The 19,960-nt window shown below is 43.4% G+C and overlaps 1 protein-coding gene across 19 annotated transcripts in view; it reads right to left on the bottom strand.

The window, feature by feature from the left end:
* Positions 1–255: 255 nt before the first annotated feature.
* LOC106611333 (dystrobrevin beta) overlaps positions 256–19,960 on the bottom strand; it is a 57,082-nt gene continuing 37,377 nt past the window's right edge. For 10 of the 19 annotated variants that reach the window (XM_045723643.2, XM_045723641.2, XM_045723645.2 and 7 more), the window contains 10 exons: positions 13,818–13,923; positions 12,480–12,565; positions 12,134–12,247; positions 10,089–10,185; positions 9,456–9,476; positions 5,334–5,493; positions 3,328–3,417; positions 2,881–3,242; positions 1,111–1,132; positions 256–534 (listed from right to left, as the gene is read on the bottom strand). In XM_045723643.2, the coding sequence (XP_045579599.2) occupies positions 506–534; positions 1,111–1,132; positions 2,881–3,242; positions 3,328–3,417; positions 5,334–5,493; positions 9,456–9,476; positions 10,089–10,185; positions 12,134–12,247; positions 12,480–12,565; positions 13,818–13,923 (1,087 nt within the window). In that variant the 3' untranslated portion in view covers positions 256–505. The remainder of the gene's footprint in view (positions 535–1,110; positions 1,133–2,880; positions 3,243–3,327; positions 3,418–5,333; positions 5,494–9,455; positions 9,477–10,088; positions 10,186–12,133; positions 12,248–12,479; positions 12,566–13,817; positions 13,924–19,960) is intronic. The other 9 variants (XM_045723635.2, XM_045723640.2, XM_045723637.2 and 6 more) reach the window with 7 other exon arrangements.

The following is a 19,960-nucleotide window of genomic DNA, read 5'->3' as shown; positions in this document are numbered from 1 at the left end:
TGTTTTCAGGTTATGGTCAGTGCTGTGTTCTCAAGGTAATCTATAATGTGTACAGTTTATGCAGATAAATGGAACACTATTCCCTATGTAGTGCACCAAATGGCACCCTATTCCCTATGTAGTGCACCTGCCATTGATGATGCACACAGGGTGATCTGTTATTAACAAGACAGGTTGAGAGAAAGCACAGGAAGCCATTCCTTAGACATTTGACCCTTGCAGTCATGACGGGGGGAATCAATAATTACATAATAATTACAGCTTCAAGTTTTTATACAGAATGACATATACACTTGCCAACAGACATCCCACAGCAAGGTGTAACAAACATGTTTAATAAGAGTTCACACAGTGAAATCCTGTTTGATAACAGCATGCATTAATACGTGCTAATTCCTGATAGAAGGGTTTGGTCGGAGTGGCAGATTCTCATTCTGATTCTTCTTCTGCAGTCTGACATCCTGTCTAGATCAATGGAGTGGTGTTTGGGGAGGTTGTTGTTCCCTCAATGATGTTTTAGATCTCTCACTGTGCCTGAAGACAGAGACAGACAGATGGAGAGGTTTTAGATCTCTCACTGTGCCTGAAGACAGAGACAGACAGATGGAGAGGTTTTAGATCTCTCACTGTGCCTGAAGACAGAGACAGACAGATGGAGAGGTTTTAGATCTCTCACTGTGCCTGAAGACAGAGACAGACAGATGGAGAGGTTTTAGATCTCTCACTGTGCCTGAAGACAGAGACAGACAGATGGAGAGGTTTTAGATCTCTCACTGTGCCTGAAGACAGAGACAGACAGATGGAGAGGTTTTAGATCTCTCACTGTGCCTGAAGACAGAGACAGACAGATGGAGAGGTTTTAGATCTCTCACTGTGCCTGAAGACAGAGACAGACAGATGGAGAGGTTTTAGACTGGGGCACAACATACCTATAAATATTCACAGAGGAAGGATTTGGGATTTTGATGAACAAGTGGGACTGAAAAAGTTCCTGTGATTTCTATTTTGTTTATAGGTCATTGAGAGATTTGTTGATTTACATTGTGAATGACTCATTAATGACTATGCGATGATATACAGACAATATTAAAAGTATAGGAATATTCATACTTTTCTTTTCATTCTGCATCGGCTGGAAAACAAAGTGAAAAATGTCCCGTTATTTGCAGTAACATAGAAGTCTAATACTCAGTACCAGTCAAAAGTTTGGAGACACCTACTCTTTCAAGGGTTTTTCCTTACATTTTTTGTATTTTCTACATTGTAGAATAATGAAATAACACATATGGAATCATGTAGTAACCAAAAAAAGTGTTAAATCAAAATATATTTTAAATTTGAGATTCTTCAAAGTAGCCACCCCTTGCCTTGATACACTCTCTTGGCATTCTCTCAACCAGCTTCATGAGGTAGTCACCTGGAATGCATTTCAATTAACAAGTGTGCCTTGTTAAAAGTTAATTTTGTGGAATTTCTTTCCTTCTTAATGGGTTTGAGCCAATCAGTTGTGTTGTGACAAGGTAATGGTGGTATACAGATGATAGCCCTATTTGGTAAAAGACCAAGTCCATATTATGAGAAGAACAGCTCAATTAAGCAAAGAGAAATGACAGTCCATCATTACTTTAAGACATGAAGGTCGGTCAATGCGGAAAATTTCAAGAACTTTGAAAGTTTGTTCATGGGCAGTCGCAAAAACCATCAAGCGCTATGATGAAGCTGGCTCTCATGAGCACCGCCACAGGAAAGGAAGACCCAGAGTTACCTCTGCTGCAGAGGATACGTTCATTAGAGTTACCAGCCTCAGAAAGTGCAGGCCAAATAAATGCTTCACAGAGTTCAAGTAACAGACACATCTCAACATCAACTGAGACTGAGTAAATCAGGCCTTCATGGTCGAATTGCTGCAAAGAAACCACTACTAAAGGACACCAATAATAATAATAATAATAATAATAATAATAATAAGAGAATTGCTTGGGCCAAGAAACACGAGCAATGGACATTAGACTGGTGGAAATCTGTCCTTTGGTCTGATGAGTCCAAATTTGAGATTTCTGGTTCCAACCGCCGTGTCTTTGTGAGATGCAGAGTAGGTGAACGGATTATCTCTGCATGTGTGGTTCCCACCATGAAGCATGGAGGAGGAGGTGTGATGGTGTGGGGGTGCTTTGCTGGTGACACTGTCAGTGATTTCTTTAGAATTCAAGGCACACTTAACCAGCATGGCTACCACAGCATTCTGCATTGATACGCCATCCCATCTGGTTTGCACTTAGTGGGAACATCAGTTATTTTTCAACAGGACAATGACAAAACACACCTCCAGGCTGTGTAAGGGCGAGTTGACCAAGAAGGAGAGTGATGGAGTGCTGCATCAGATGACCTGGCATCCACAATCACCCAACCTTAACCCAATTGAGATGGTTTGGGATGAGTTGGACCGCAGAGTGAAGCAGCCAACAAGTGCTCAGCATATGTGGGAACTCCTTCAAGACTGTTGGTGAAGCTGGTTGAGAGAATGCCAAGCGTGTGCAAAGCTGTCATCAAGGCAAAGGGTGGCTACTTTGAAAAATCAAAATATAAAATATATTTTGATTTGCTTAACACTTTTTTGGTTACTACATGATTGCATGTGTGCTATTTTGTAGTTTTGACATAAATAGTAAAAATAAAGAAAAACCCTTGAATGGGTAGGTGTGTCCAAATAATTAGAATTCTAGAATGTTGTAATTAAAATCGCAACAGCTTGATACAGGAAAATAAACTGTGTAATAAGATATAGTGAGCCAAGGCTTCCTCCCCCCTGTGCCTTAGGCCTCTGTTCCTCATCTGGTTGTCCTCTTCCTCCCCCCTGTCCCTTAGGCCTCTGTTCCTCACCTGGTTGTCCTCATCCTCCCCCCTGTCCCTTAGGCCTCTGTTCCTCACCTGGTTGTCCTCATCCTCCCCCCTGTCCCTTAGGCCTCCGTTCCTCATCTGGTTGTCCTCATCCTCCCCCCTGTCCCTTAGGCCTCTGTTCCTCATCTGGTTGTCCTCCTCACGCCTGTCCCTCAGGCCTCCGATCCTCATCTGGTTGTCCTCATCCTCCCCCCTGTCCCTTAGGCCTCCGTTCCTCATCTGGTTGTCCTCCTCACACCTGTCCCTCAGGCCTCTGTTCCTCATCTGGTTGTCCTCATCCTCCCCCCTGTCCCTCAGGTCTCCGTTCCTCATCTGGTTGTCCTCTTCCTCTGCAGCATCATCTACTTTATTAAAGAGAATATAACTTCAGTCCCAGAGAGTTATCAACCAATCACAAGCAACATAGCAGTCATGTGCCTCTCAACGAACCTGAGTGGAGTTCTTTGACGAGTGATGACATTGTGTTTGTGATTGAATCTGCAGCGACCAACAGATCATTACGAAGATTTCTAGGTACACCTGAAACACAGAGGACACAGTCAATGAAAATAGTCAGTGACTTACAGTTGAAGTCAGAAGTTTACATTCACTGAGGTTGGAGTCATTAAAACTTGTGTTTCAACCACTCTACAAATGGCTTTAGAAGCTTCTGATAGGCTAATTGACATCATTTGAGTCAATTGGAGGTGTACCTGTGGATGTATTTCAAGGCCTACCTTCAAACTCAGTGCCTCTGCTTGATATCATGGGAACATCAAAAGAAATAAGCCAAGACCTCAGAAAAAAAAACTGTAGACCTCCACAAGTCTGGTTCATCCTTGGGAGCAATTTCCAAACGCCTGAAGGGACCACGTTCATCTGTACAATAGTACGCAAGTATAAACACCATGGGACCAAGCAGCCGTCATACCGCTCAGGAAGGAGACGCGTTCTGTCTCCTAGAGATGAACGTACTTGTGTGAAAAGTGCAAATCACAGAACAACAGAAAAATACCTTGTGAAGATGCTGGAGGAAACAGGTACAAAAGTATCTATATCCACAGTAAAACAAGTCCTATATCGACATAACCTGAAAGGCTGCTCAGTAAGGAAGAAGCCACTGCTCTAAAACCGTCATAAAAAAGCCAGACTACAGTTTGCAACTGCCCATGGGGACAAAGATCGTACTTTTTGGAGAAATGTCCTCTAGTCTGATGAAACAAAAATAGAACTGTTTGGCCATAATGACCATTGTTATGTTTGGAGAAAAAAGGGGGATGCTTGCAAGCCGAAGAACACCATCCCAACCGTGAAGCACGGGGGTGGCAGCAACATGCTGTGGGGGTGCTTTGCTGCAGGAGGGACTGGTGCACTTCACAAAATAGATGGCATCATGAGGATGGAAAATTATGTGGATACATTGAAGCAACATCTCAAGACATCAGTCAGGAAGTTAAAACTTGGTCGCAAATGGATCTTCCAAATGGACAATGACCCCAAGCATATTTCCAAAGTTGTTGCAAAATGGCTTAAGGACAACAAAGTCAAGGTATTGGAGTGGCCATCACAAAGCCCTGACCTCAATCCTATAGAACATTTGTGGGCAGAACTGAAAAAGCGTGTACGAGCAAGGAGGCCTACAAACCTGACTCAGTTACACCAGCTCTGTCAGGAGGAATGGGCCAAATTTCACTCAACTTATTGTGGGAAGCTTATGGAAGGCTACCCAAAACGTTTGACCCAAATTAAACAATTTAAAGGCAATGCTACCAAACACTAATTGAGTATGTAAACTTCTGACCCACTGGGAATGTGATGGAAGAAATTAAAGCTGAAATAAATAATTCTCTCTACTATTATTCTGACATTTCACATTCATAAAATAAAGTGGTGATCCTAACTGATCTAAGACAGGGAATTTTTACTAGGATTAAATGTCAGGATTTGTAAAAAACTGAGTTTAAATGTATTTGGCTAAGGTGTATGTAAACTTCCCACTTCAACTGTATATGACATTTAGTGGCTACTATTTTTGCATTTACATTTTAGTCATTTAGCAGACGCTCTATTCCAGAGCGACTTACAGTAGTGAATACATTTCATACATATTTTTTTTTTTTCTTTTTTTTTTTTTCCCCCATACTGGTCCCCCGTGGGAATCGAACCCACAACCCTGGCGTTGCAAACACCATGCTCTACCAACTGAGCCACATGGAATGCACTTTAATCAAATATGTCACAGCTCAATCACAGATCAAAATGTTGTGTTGTCCTTAACTCAAACAAGGTCAGAAAATGGATAACTAACAACAGATATGTACTGGATCTAAAGGAGGACATCGCCCAGCGGAAAAAGCGAGTTGAAATGACATCATGATGCCTTTTCAACCAGAAACTGATATCATTTCAACCAGTTTTGCACCGTTTTCCCCGCTGGGTGGAGGTCCAGGACTCACCCTGAGCGAGGGCCTCCAGCACGTCGCCCCCCACCCCGACCAGGCAGTCCTGGGGTGTGTGGGTGGGGGTGGACCCAGCTGAGGTGGAGCGGATCGGCATGGGCATGGAGCAGCCTGCCCCGTGGCTGGGAGAGGAGTGGGTTGAGCCTCCTGTCTGGGCCTGATAACATATCAACATCACCACCGGTTAGGAAACAAACTATAGAAACATACCAATATTACCATAGGTTAAGACACATATTATAGAAACATACCAATATTACCATAGGTTAGGAAACATACCAATATTACCATAGGTTAGGACACATATTATAGAAACATACCAATATTACCATAGGTTAAGACACATATTATAGAAACATACCAATATTACCATAGGTTAGGAAACATACCAATATTACCATAGGTTAGGAAACATATCAATATTACCATAGGTTAGGAAACATACCAATATTACCATAGGTTAGGACACATATTATAGAAACATACCAATATTACCATAGGTTAAGACACATATTATAGAAACATACCAATATTACCATAGGTTAGGAAACATACCAATATTACCATAGGTTAGGAAACATATCAATATTACCATAGGTTAGGAAACATACCAATATTACCATAGGTTAGGAAACATACCAATATTACCATAGGTTAGGAAACATACCAATATTACCATAGGTTAGGAAACATACCAATATTACCATAGGTTAGGAATAGAAGAGGCCCAGACCACCACCTGTTATCTTTGCTAAGAAAACACACACACGGCTTGGGCAGTATGCCATATATACCGTATACCGGGGTATTTGGAAATAGCCACAGGATGGTTTTTCAATACCGTTGAAACTATGAAGAAGTAAAATATTTTCTTTTAAGTAAAAACAATATATAAATAAATATTTGTAGCTACTTTTTAAGTAAATACCTGCAGTCAACTTGTGCAATACGTTAAGAGAGAAAGAAGATTGCGTTATTCATTTCACCTGTCACATAATTTTTCATTATGAAGCTTGCCAGTAGTTCCCAGTCACGTGGTGTTTGTTTACAAACACACAATGACGAGAGACCGGAGCTTTGTGAGTAGCTCACTCTTGTGAGCTCCCCACTCCTTGACTGCAACCCTTTTCATTTACCCTCCAGGTCTCTGGCAGCATTTGGAACTGCTGATCTGCAGTCAAGAACGCTGAGTTAATCTAAGCCTATGATGCCCTTCAGAGCTGCTCTCTCTTCATCTGACTACGTTTTCTCTCATAGTCCAAGAGCATCTGGTCGTCGCGGTGGTGGCACAGGGCTACTCATTTCTCCTAACTGGAGATTTGGTCTTTTCTCCCTCTCACCTGTCCATCTACTCTCTCACCTGTCCATCTCCTCATTTGAATTCCATGCTGTCACTGTCACTTGTCCACTCAATCTTAACATTGTTGTCATCTGTTGCCCACCAGGTTCCCTTGGAGAGTTCCTCAATGACCTTAACACTTTCATAAACTTATTTCCTGATGATGGCTCACCTCTTTTACTGGGCGACTTCTACCTCCCGACCTCTCCCTTCGATTCTTTTATTTGCAACTCTCTCATTCCCCTCCTTGCCTTTTGACCTCACCCTTTCCCAATCCCCTCCAACTCACAAGGCAGGCAATATGCTTGACCTCATCTTTACTAGAGGCTGTCCGTTTACTAATCTCACTGCAACCCCCTCAAGGTCGATGATCACTACTTTTGTTTCCTTTTCTGTCTCTCTTTCCTCCAACCCTCTCAGCCCCTACCCAGATGGTCATGTGCCGTTGCAATCTTCGCGCTCTCTCTCCCACTACTCTCTCCTCTTCTAACCTATCATCTCTCCCTTCTAAATCCTTTTCTCTCCTGTGTACTGATTCAGCCTCTTCGACTCTACTCTCCTTCCTTTCCGCATCCTTTGACTCACACTACCCCATTTCCTCCCGAGCCGGCTCGGCCCTCCCCTCCCCTCTTGCTTCGTGGCTGAGTGACTCATTGCGAGCTTACAGAACAGGGCTGCGGGCAGCTGAGACAAAATGGAGGAAAACAAAACTTCCGGAGGACCTATCATCCTTTCACTGATTCCTCTCTACCTTCTCTTCCTCTGAATCCGCTGCTAACGCCACTTTCTATCCCTCTACATTTCAAACTTCTGCCTCTAACCCTAGGAAACTATTTTCTACCTTTTCCTCCCTCCTTAATCCTCCACTCCCTTCCTCTCTGCGGACGACTTTGTCAACCACTTTGTCAACCACAAAGAAGGTTGATGACAGTCTGCTCCTCATTCACACAGGCTATTGAGTCCACTGGTCTCACTCACACAGAACGACCCTACGCCTTGACCTCTTTCTCCCCTCTCTCTCCAGATGAAATCCTGTGACTAGTGAGGTCTGGGCGCCCGACAACCTGCTCGCTCGACTCCATCCCCTCCTCCCTTCTCCAGACCCTCTCTGGAGACCTTCTCCCATTCCTCACTTCCCTCATTAACTCATCTCTGACCACTGGCTGCGTCCCCTCTGACTTCAAAATGGCCTGAGTCGCTCCGCTCCTCAAGAAACCAACACTCGACTCATTTGATGTCAAAAACTATAGACCTGTATCCCTGCTTTCTTTTCTTTCCAAAACACTTGAGCGTGTTGTCTCTGATCAACTCTCTCGTTATCTCTCTCAGAACGATCTTCTTGACCCTAATCAGTCAGGCTATAAGATGGGTCACTGCTCTCCTCTGTGTCACAGAGGCTCTCCTCACTGCCAAAGCTGACTCTCTCTCCTCTGTTCCTATCCTCCTAGATATATTGACTGCCTTCGACACCATGAACTGCACTATGAATCATCAGACCCTTCTCTCCACACTCTCAGGGCTGGGGCGTCTCAGACTCTGCAGACTCTTGGATTGCATCCTACCTGGCAGGCCGCTACCAAGTGACGTGGAAAGGATCTGTGTCTGCACCACGTACTCTCACTAATGGTGTCCTTCAGGGCTCGGTTCTAGGCCCTCTCCTCTCTATACACCAAGTTACTCGGCTCGTCATATCCTCACGTCGTCTCCTATAATTGCTATGCGGATGACACAACTACTTTTCTCCTTTCCCATTTCTGACACCCATGTGGCGAAATGCATCTCTGCGTGCCTGGCAGATATCTCAGCTTGGATGTCGGCTCACCACCTCAAACTCAACTTAGAACAAGACGGAGCTGCTTAGAGACTATAAAATATCCGCAATTCGCACGTTAGCATTTAGATAGAGGATGCTATGGGATTTTACATGTACTTGTTAGCATTGCTAACCTTCAGATTACAAAGGCTCAGTGGGGTTTGAAAATAGCGCCCCTTGTGTGCAATGCCGGTATTACAGAATATCCCGGTATGGCACAAGGTCGGTATGAAGGTATGACAATCTGGATACCGCCCAAGCCTAACACCCCCCCCCCCCCCCGAACATACACTCCCTGTCTATTACAGCATCTTACAGCATCTACAACTGCTCTGAAATCTAACGAGACCCATGTGTGAGCCTGCCGGGAGCGATTAAAGAGGGAACTGTACTGTTCGGTCTGGAGAAAGGGGCACTGTGCAGGACTCAGGGGCAGACCCGGGTTCATACACTATTCAAATCAATTCAAATACTGCATCTGTGCTTGATTGAGCCTGCTTAGCTTAAATGGACCATTAGGATAGTCCCAAAACGTCAAACCCCGCCCATCTTGCACTCCAGGCAGGCTAGAGCAAACGCTGAAGGTATTTGAAAGATTTCAAATAGCGTTTGAGCCCAGGTCCACGACTGTATGGCTTAGAACCAGCCTGCCCGCGGGTCCACGACTGTATGGCTTAGAGCCAGTCTGGTCCAGGACTGCATGACGTGACAAATAACCCATCTATAAAAGTACTGTGCCAAATCTCTGTAGGAAAACAGTGCTGCCTCAAACCGACCAGCGCATAACATGTCCATAAAAAAATGCTGCTACTGGAAGTTCCTTAAACACTATCCATCTGAGACATATCAACATGTGCATTAAGAGTGGACAGTAGTGTGACATGTAATGTTATGGTTAGAGAGTGACTGGGTCTGGTGCTGCTACTCTACTGCTTCCTTAATGTAAACGGAAGAGAGACACACTTACTGCCTGCTTCTGCTCGTCATCCTATCAGTCAGCCAATGGTAAGCAGTGATAGGAGGCATGAGCAGTGAGGGAGAGAGAGAAGAAGTGACAGAGAGAGAGGGAGATACAGAGAACCAGAGAAAAAGAGAGAAAAAGGAAAAAGAGAAAGTGACAGAAAGAGGGAGAGAGAGAAAGAGAGCGAGACAGAAAGAGAGAAAAAGTGACAAAGACAGAGAGAGAAAATATAAAACAGTAGCAAAGAGTCAGGAGCTTCAATATCAGGACAGGAAAGACAGGTTTCTGCGAGTTAACCAATGGACCCTGAGGGAGAGCAACTGTCAACTACAATCAATGCAGTGTCCAATACATTCTAAACAGTTGAAACTAATTCATGGTTGATGTTAACGAATACCTGATGGCATAAAATGCAATAATGACAGAGGTTGATACTGCACTCTCTCTCACAAGCATTTCACTACACTCACATTAACATCTGCTAACCATGTGTATGTGACCAATAACATTTGATATACAACTATATAGTAAAAAATGACAGCGTCAGTATATAAAAGTCTGAAGAACAAGAAACAGATAGTGTTTATAAAATATATAATAATCTGTAGTAGATATTAGGCTGTCAGAGTCCTCTCCTACCTTGAGTAGCCTCATCAGTCCCTCTAGCTGGACCATCAGTTCCCGTCTACTCTCCTGTAGGGCTGACATGCGCCTCTCCAGCTCATCCTTCCTGTGCCTTTTGTCACACACACACACACACACACACACACACACACACACACACACACACACACACCACACACACACACACACACACACACACACACACACACACACACACACACACACAGTTAGTCTCTATTGCCTCCTGAAAGGTGAAAGCCTGAAAGTCTGTCAGTCACTAGGCTCCCTAGGGTTGCCTCCCACAGTAACAATGATCCGTCCTTGGTCTGAGAATTCCCAACCCTAGTCAGTCCCGACTGTCTTCCGTCAGGTGGCGTCCCTGAGTGCAGACTGCAGACGCTGAGTGGTGATGATGGAAGACATTGGTCAGTCCCTTGTTCATATCTTTCCTAATATCACACCACTACACAGACACAGTCTCTTCTCTGAGCCTGGTTACACTACCTCCGGGTTAGACAACCCTGTTCCTGGAGTACCACAGGTCCTGCAGGATGTTGTTCCAACTAGGCACTACACCTGACCAACTGAACTAATTGATCAGTTCAGTGATTGCCTAAATTCAACACACCTGGTCTTCCAGGCCAGTTAAAACAAAAACATGAAGCGCCTACAGCCCTCCAGGACCAGGGTTACCAACCACTGCACTACATAGTCTCTTCTCTGAGCCTGGTCACATTCCAGGGTAACAGGAAGAGACAACACACCACTGGCAAAATCCCTTTTAATGTGATGAGACGATTGAACCGGTCCATCGGCACCGAAACAACCTCTGGTGGGCATTTGGTAATTATCTTCATTCACGACTATGAGATCCAAATGGAGGACTGAAAACACTATCTACATGCCCACCCACAAATTCAACCATCACAAACATGAAAGCCTGAATACCAAGTCTGGAGGAAACCTGGCACCATCCCTACGGTGAAGCATGATGGAAGCAGCATCATGCTGTGGGGATGTTTTTCAGCGGCAGGGACTGGGAGGCTAGTCAGGATCGAGGGAAAGATGAACAAAGCAAAATACAGAGATCCTCGATGAAAACCTGCTCCTGAGCGCTCAGGACCTCAGACAGGGCGACGGTTCACCTTCCAACAGGAGAACAACCCTAAGCACACAGATAAGACAACGCAAGAGTGGCTTCTGGGAAAAGTCTCTGAATATCCTTGAGTGGCCCAGCCAGAGCCCGGACTTGAACCCGTTTGAACATCTCTGGAAAGACCTGAAAATAGCTGTGCAGTGACGCTCCACATTCAACCTGACAGAGCTTGAGAGGATCTGCAGAGAAAAATGGGAGAAACTCCCCAAATCCAGGTGTGGCAAGCCTGTAGCATCATACTCAAGAAGACTCAAGGCTGTAATCGCTCCCAAAGGTGCTTCAACAAAGTATTGAGTAAAGGGTCTGAAAACTTATGAAAAGGTGATATTTCAGTTTTTTATTTTAATACATTTCCTGAATACTTTCCAAATGCACTGTAGGTGGGTAATGATCTCTCCTATTAGATACAGGTGGGTAATGATTGTTCCTATTAGATATAGGTGGGTAATGATATTTCCTATTAGATATAGGTGGGTAATGAGCTCTCCTATTAGATTTAGGTGGGTAATGAGCTCTCCTATTAGATTTAGGTGGGTAATGATCTCTCCTATAAGATATACTGTAGGTGGGTAATGATCTCTTTAGATATATGTAGGAAAGTATCTCTCCCTTTAGATATAGGTGGGTAATGATCTCCACTATTATATATAGGTGGGTAATGATCTCTCCAATTAGATTTAGGTGGGTAATGATCTCTCCTATTATATATAGGTGGGTAATGAGCTCTCCTATTAAATATAGGTTGGTAATGATCTCTCCTATTAGATTTAGGTGGGTAATGATCTCTCCTATAATATATACTGTAGGAGGGTAATGATCTCTCCTATAATATATACTGTAGGTGGGTAATGATCCCTCCTATAAGATACAGTGTAGGTGGGTAATATAGCTGGATATGTGGTACCTAAGGAGCCTGAGTTCAGCCAGCAGTGTGGGGTTTTGCTGGGCCTTCTCTGGGGTGGGCTGGGAGGCCTGTTCATGCTCCAGATGTAGCCGCTGGATCTCCTGGAGGATCTCTCTGAGGAACCAGACGACACAACAAAAATGGAGATTTAAAATCTGCCGGAAAGTGACTTTCTGAAAGCAGATCCCGGTGACCAACAAAATGAAATCTATTTACTTATAATTCACAAAATTCTTAAATTATGAGCATACAATAAATCTGATTAACTGATAAAGAAAATATTTAGTACAGATTTTTAAAATTGCTTAATGTTTCTTCATAAAGTGACAGTCAAATACATTCCGACCTGTTTTTGTTTTCTAGTTCTGCTATTAGCTGCCTCTGTTGTTTGTTGGCATCGAAGTTGAAACTCAGATCGGTTGGAGGACATTGCTAAAAGACAAAATTACACATTGAAAACAGTTAACAAAACTGAGCGGATAAAAGAGAAACACATCAAACATGATCTACTGCCCAGAAGTCAAAGTCATGTGTGCTGTGCTTTAGACTTTTGAGTGACTATACTAACATCAGGGGCCATGTCAGCCAACCTGCACTTTTATTTAATCTTTCACTTTGATAAACTACACTGTGGGAAATGATTACCTTACTGTCTGGTGATAGTACACTGTGGGAAATGATTACCTTACTGTCTGGTGATAGTACACTGTGGGAAATGATTACCTTACTGTCTGGTGATAGTACACTGTGGGAAATGATTACCTTACTGTCTGGTGATAGTACACTGTGGGAAATGATTACCTTACTGTCTGGTGATAGTACACTGTGGGAAATGATTACCTTACTGTCTGGTGATAGTACACTGTGGGAAATGATTACCTTACTGTCTGGTGATAGTACACTGTGGGAAATGATTACCTTACTGTCTGGTGACAGTACACTGTGGGAAATGATTACCTTACTGTCTGGTGATAGTACACTGTGGGAAATGATTACCTTACTGTCTGGTGACAGTACACTGTGGGAAATGATTACCTTACTGTCTGGTGACAGTACACTGTGGGAAATGATTACCTTACTGTCTGGTGACAGTACACTGTGGGAAATGATTACCTTACTGTCTGGTGACAGTACACTGTGGGAAATGATTACCTTACTGTCTGGTGACAGTACACTGTGGGTAATGATTACGTTAGTGTCTGGTGACAGTACACTGTGGGTAATGATTACGTTAGTGTCTGGTGACAGTACACTGTGGGTAATGATTACGTTAGTGTCTGGTGACAGTACACTGTGGGTAATGATTACGTTAGTGTCTGGTGACAGTACACTGTGGGAAATGATTACGTTAGTGTCTGGTGACAGTACACTGTGGGTAATGATTACGTTAGTGTCTGGTGACAGTACACTGTGGGTAATGATTACGTTAGTGTCTGGTGACAGTACACTGTGGGTAATGATTACGTTAGTGTCTGGTGACAGTACACTGTGGGTAATGATTATGTTAGTATCTGGTGACAGCCTTAACCTCATCTGATTTGGTTCTGGGTGCAGAGATGATTGTTCTGTTCATGGACATTCTGCAGTTACATAATAAGAAGTGGATAAATAAAGGCTGACAGAATACCACCCTGGGGCAGCCTATACACGTACACACACGCATGCACACACACTCACTACTCACTGTGGAGCAACTCACTGTGGAGTTGCCTGCCTCTGCTGCAAGGCGCGCTGCATAGCGAGCAATGAGACGATGCTCCTCGTCTAGCCTGCTGGGACTCTCTAAGACACTGGAAAGAGAGAGCTTCTGTGAGTGTAATGTTTACTGTTAATTTTTGTTTGTTTCACTTTTGTTTACGTTAACATATGTTTTCCATGCCAATAAAGCCCTTGAATTGAATTGAGAAAGGGAAGAGAGGAAGGGGAGGGACAGAGAGAGAGGGTGGAGAGGGACGGAGGGACAGAGGGAGGGAGGGGGCGGAGTGAGGGAGGGGGCATGGAGGGACAGAGGGAGGGACAGAGGGAGGGAGGGGGCGGAGAGAGGAAGGGAGGGACAGAGGGAGGGGGGGAGAGAGAGAGGGAGGGGCGGAGAGAGGAAGGGGAGGGACAAACTAGACACTCTAATGTACTTGTCCTCTTGCTCAGTTGTGAACTGGGGCCTCCCACTCCTCTTTCTATTCTGGTTAGAGCCAGTTTGCGCTGTTCTGTGAAGGGAGTAGTACACAGCGTTGTACAAGAACTTCAGTTTCTTGGCAATTTCTCAAATGGAATAGCCTTCATTTCCCAGAACAAGAATAGACAGACGAGTTTCAGAATAAAGTCTTTGTTTCTGGCCATTTTGAGCCTGTAATCGAACTCACAAATGTTGATGCTCCAGATACTCAACTAGTCTAAAGGCCAGTTTTATTGATTCTTTAATCAGAACAACAGTTTTCAGCTGTGCTAACATAATTGCAATAGGGTTTTCTAATGATCAATTAGCCTTTTAAAATGAGAAACTTGGATTAGCTAACACAACGTGCCATTGGAACACAGGAGTGATGGTTGCTGATAATGGGCCTCTGTACGCCTATGTAGATATTCCATTAAAAATCTGCTGTTTCCAGCTACAATAGTCATTTACAACATTAACAATGTCTACACTGTATTTCTGATCAATTTTATGTTATTTTAATGGACATAAAAATGTGCGTTTCTTTAAAAAACAAGGACATTTCTAAGTGACCCCAAACTTTTGAGCGGTAGTGTACGCACAGTTCAAGTCTGAAGTTTACATACACTTATGTTGGAGTCATTAAAACTCGTTTTTCAACCACTCCACAAATTCTTGTTAACAAACTATAGTTTTGGCAAGTCGTTTAGGACATCTACTTTGTGCATGACACAAGTCATTTTTCCAACAATTATTTACAGACAGATTATTTCACTTATAATTCACTGTATCACAATTCCAGTGGGTCAGAAGTTTACATACACTAAGTTGACTGTGCCTTTAAACAGCTTGGAAAATTCCAGAAAATGTCATGGCTTTAGAAGCTTCTGATAGGCTAATTGACATCATTTGAGTCAATTGGAGGTGTACCTGTGGATGTATTTAAAGGCCTACCTTCAAACTCAGTGCCTCTTTGCTTAACATCAAGGGAAAATCTAAAGAAATCAGCCAAGACCTCCACAAGTCTGGTTCATCCTTGGGAGCAATTTCCAAAACACCTGAAGGTACCACGTTCATCTGTACAAACAATAGTAAGCAAGTATAAACACCATGGGACAACGCAGCCATCATACTGCTCAGGACGGAGATGCATTCTGTCTCCTAGAGATGAACGTACTTTGGTGCGAAAAGTGCAAATCAATCCCAGAACATCAGCAAGGGACCTTGTGAAGATGCTGGATTAAACAGGTACAAAAGTATCTATATCCACAGTAAAACGAGTCCTATATCAACATAACCTGAAAGGCCGCTCAACAAGGAAGAAGCCACTGCTCCAAAACCGCCATAAAAAAAGCCAAACTACGGTTTGCAACTGCACATGGGGACAAAGATTGTACTTTTTGGAGAAATGTCCTCTGGTCTGATGAAACAAAAATAGAACTGTTTGGCCATAATGACCATTGTTATGTTTGGAGGAAAAAGGGGGAGGCTTGCAAGTCGAAGAACACCATCCCAACTGTGAAGCACGGGGGTGAGAACATCATGTTGTGGGGGTGCTTTGCTGCAGGAGGGACTGATGCACTTCACAAAATAGATGGCATCATGAGGTAGGACAATTTTGTGAATATATTGAAGCAACATCTCAAGACATCAGTCAGGAAGTAAAGCTTGGTCGCAAATGGGTCTTCCAAATGGTAATAACCCCAAGCATACTTCCAAAGTTGTGGCAAAATGGCTTAAGGACAACAAAGTTAAGGTATTGGAGTGGCCATCACAAAGCCCTGACCTCAATCCTATAGAACATTTGTAGGCAGACCTGATAAAGCGTGTGCGAGCAAGGAGGCCTACAAACCTGACTCAGTTACACCAGCTCTGTCTGGAGGAATGGACCAAAATTTACCCATCTTATTGTAGGAAGCTTGTGGAAGGCTACCCAAAACGTTTGACCCAAGTTAAACAATTTAAAGGCAATGCTACCAAATACTAATTGAGTGTATGTAAACTTCTGACCCACTGGGAATGTGATGGAAGAAATAAAAGCTGAAATAAATAATTCTCTCTACTATTATTCTGACATTTCACATTCTTAAAATAAAGTGGTGATCCTAACTGATCTAAGACAGGGAATTTTTACTCGGATTATATGTCAGGAATTGTGAAAAACTGAGTTTAAGGTGTATGTAAACTTCCGACTTCAACTGTATATATTATTTTAATCCCAGCCCCCGTCCCCGCAGGAGGCCTTTTTCCTTTTGGTAGGCCGTCATTGTAAATAAGAATTTGTTAACATACTTAGTTAAAATACTTAGTTAGCCTAGTTAAATAAAGGTTAAATAAAATAAATTAAAAATCTATACAGCAACAGATTCCACTACTGCTGCTCATTCCAAACCATTTACCCGGAAAAGTCAACTATGTATGTGACTTAGGGTCTGAACAGATGTTTGTGCTTCTTGCGTTCAATTTGTAATCATGTTCTGCCCCCCCCCCCCCCCCCCCCCTAGTTGATGATCCCTGCTTTAGATTCCGTTTCTGAGAGGTCAGTTCAGGGGTGTAATCATTAGTCCGAACAGTTAAAACAATCGTTTCTATTGGACAAATTCAGGTAGGTCCCTCCCCGTTTCGTTCTGTTTGCTTCTGTTTGGTTCCTAGTAAATATACACCTGTTGAGACCCAACTATGACTTCAATTTCAAGCCCTTCAGTTTGTGCCCTCCCCCCAGTACTTTCCAGTGTGTCATGGAGTGCATGTTTAGAGTCTGTCACTACCAATCTGTCCCTTTGGCTTTACATCAATGGAGATTTTGTGTTGGGGAAACCAGCCCTAGGAGTCAGTATTGAGTCTGAGAGGTCAGTCCTGTTAGAAACCAACTATGGTTTTATATCCGGCTTTTGAACTCTAGATTGAGTTCTGAGTGGTCAATTGAAAGTTATACATTAACGAACATCTGAGGGGTTTCTAGAACAGAGCAGATTAAAGAGCTGGCTTGTTAGCTGTTCCTCTAAGGGTCATTCTTCTACCGACTACTCTGAGTCTTGCTGCCTCTGCTTCGTCAGACAGAGAGGTTCTTGGCACCACTCCAGCTGCTACCTGCAGACAATGGCCTGGTCCTATACCTGTTTGTGCTGTCTTGTCTTGGTAACCTCTATGTTCACAGACAACCTTGTCTGCGAGCTTGGCCCCAGATCGGTTTGTGCTGTCTTGTCTTGGTAACTCCTATGGTTGTTGTCATGTTAAATAATAGCCTCTTCCTAGATCTGTTTGTGTTGTCATGCCAATTCTTATCGTCTTTGTCATGGCCTGGTCCCAAATCCCCTGTGCTGTCCTGCCAACTCCTATAGTCATTATCATGCCAGTCTACACGGGGTACTAGGGTACTACACGGGGTACTAAACGCGGTACTATTCTACAAATCCCCTGTGCTGTCCTGCCAACTCCTATAGTCATTATCATGCCAGTCTGGTATGACAATGACTATAGGAGTTGGCAGGACAGCACAGGGGATTTGGGACCAGGCCTAGAGCAGTTGGCAAGACAGAACATCGAGATCTAGAAGAAAGTTTGCAGACAAGGGCCGCAGCTCTGTGGATGAATGTGCTGAGTGGAGCCTCTCACAAGACCGAAAAAATACAAATTTCTTATTCACATTGGACAATAAAATAATTTCTTGTTGTTAGGTCCTACTATAAAATATGACATGACTGCTCATACACACAATCTGTTTGTCAACACAATCACATCTCTATCCCGCTCGCTCTCCCAGCCTCCCTCTCTCATACAGATGCCTGTTATTGTTATTACAATGTAGCCAATGTAACATTCACTGAAGACATTTTAGTCAATTAGCAGCCCCTCTTATCCAGAGTGATTTACAGTTAGTGCATTCATCTTAAGATAGCTAAATTGGCCAACCACATATCAGCAGATTCAATACTAGTTGTAACAGGTCAAGTGGGAGTATTAGTGTTCTCAACTTGGGGCATGATGACAACAGTATTGACTCCTCCCTCCTAGCACGTTGAGTCTGAGTTCCTATCTGGTGGAGTTTCGGTCAATACTCAGTCAACTCCAAAATGAAGCTAATCGAGCTGTCCAAAAGCAATCATTTTTTTCATTTCTCTGGCATTGTGGTTGTGATTGAGTATTAGGTCATAAATTGTGAGGTGGTCCTTGGAAGACAGGTGCTGAGGGATCTCTCTGTCTGAGAGCTGATTGGAGGAGGGAGAAGTTGCTTTGTCAGCATACACAGAGAACCGCTTCAGGTGCAAGACTGATTCTTTTTGATGGACTTAAATGTCAAATCTCTAAACTCTAAAAGACAAAATAGCATCATCAACTAGAATCAGGAATTATAAATATATATATTAAAAAATATATACAAATATTATACTGTATAACTGACATAAAACAATGAAGATACTGTAGGCACTGTTTTTAATGTGAGAGCTCTAGTGAGAAAGAGTTCCTATGTTTTTATAACATACAGTATATGGCAAATAAACTTGACATTGAATTCTTTTGGTGCATGACACTCAGCTAAGAGCCAGTGAGTTAAAGCAAAGGCCCATTTCTCAGCTGTAGTGACATCTCGGACTCCCAGGCCCTTCAGTGGAAGACAAGCAGAACACAGTAATAATTACATGGATTAATATTTACAAAGGAAATGTGACAGTATGTCAGCGCATACAATCAGACGCTAGGAGGATCTGGGAGGGGACAGGCTGGCTTGCTGCTTCGCACACACACTTCCTTAGTCTACTTCTGATCTGATAATGCGAGAGAAAACACTACCTTATCTCCTGGGATCACTGCTTTTTTCAGCACGTACTGCATACACACACACACACACACACACACACACACACACACCACCCCCTCCTGTTGATCTCTCTCATCTGAATGCACACAGCATCATGTAACTTCTATAGCGACTGCCTGGGGTGACGATAGAACAACAAGTCAGCTTCCTTTAGACTGCCTGCTGACACTAATCTAAATACTGTGTGTGTGTGTGTGTGTGTGTGTGTGTCCCCTCCTGGAGGAGAATGTGTACTGAATCTTGCCTCTCAAATTGCCCGGAGCTGCTGCCAATGCCTGTCTACATCGGGGTACTACACGGGGTACTACACGCGCCGGTACTACACGGGGTACTAGGGTACTACACGGGGTACTAAACGCGGTACTATTCTACTTCTAATGACAAAGCCATTGAACCCTTGCATACATGTTACTTCAATCAACTGTTGTTAAGGACTTCATCATAAGGGCTGCTATAGCAGTAAACAAATAACAATGAGTTGTCTCAGGACTCAAGGAGAAGCCACAGGGGAAGACATCTTTAAAGACACAGGGGAAGACATCTTTAAAGACACAGGGGAGGACATCTTTAAAGACACAGGGGAAGACACAGGGGAGGACATCTTTAAAGACACAGGGGAAGACATCTTTAAAGACACAGGGGTGGACATCTTTAAAGACACAGGGGAGGACATCTTTAAAGACACAGGGGTGGACATCTTTAAAGACACAGGGGAAGACATCTTTAAAGACACAGGGGAGGACATCTTTAAAGACACAGGGGTGGACATCTTTAAAGACACAGGGGAAGACATCTTTAAAGAAACAGGGGAAGACACAGGGGAGGACATCTTTAAAGACACAGGGGAAGACACAGG

The sequence above is a fragment of the Salmo salar genome, chromosome 09 (genome assembly GCF_965601325.2).
Source record: "Salmo salar chromosome 09, fSalSal1, whole genome shotgun sequence".
Lineage (NCBI taxonomy): Eukaryota > Metazoa > Chordata > Actinopteri > Salmoniformes > Salmonidae > Salmo > Salmo salar.
This window is presented reverse-complemented; position numbering and strand designations above follow the sequence as displayed.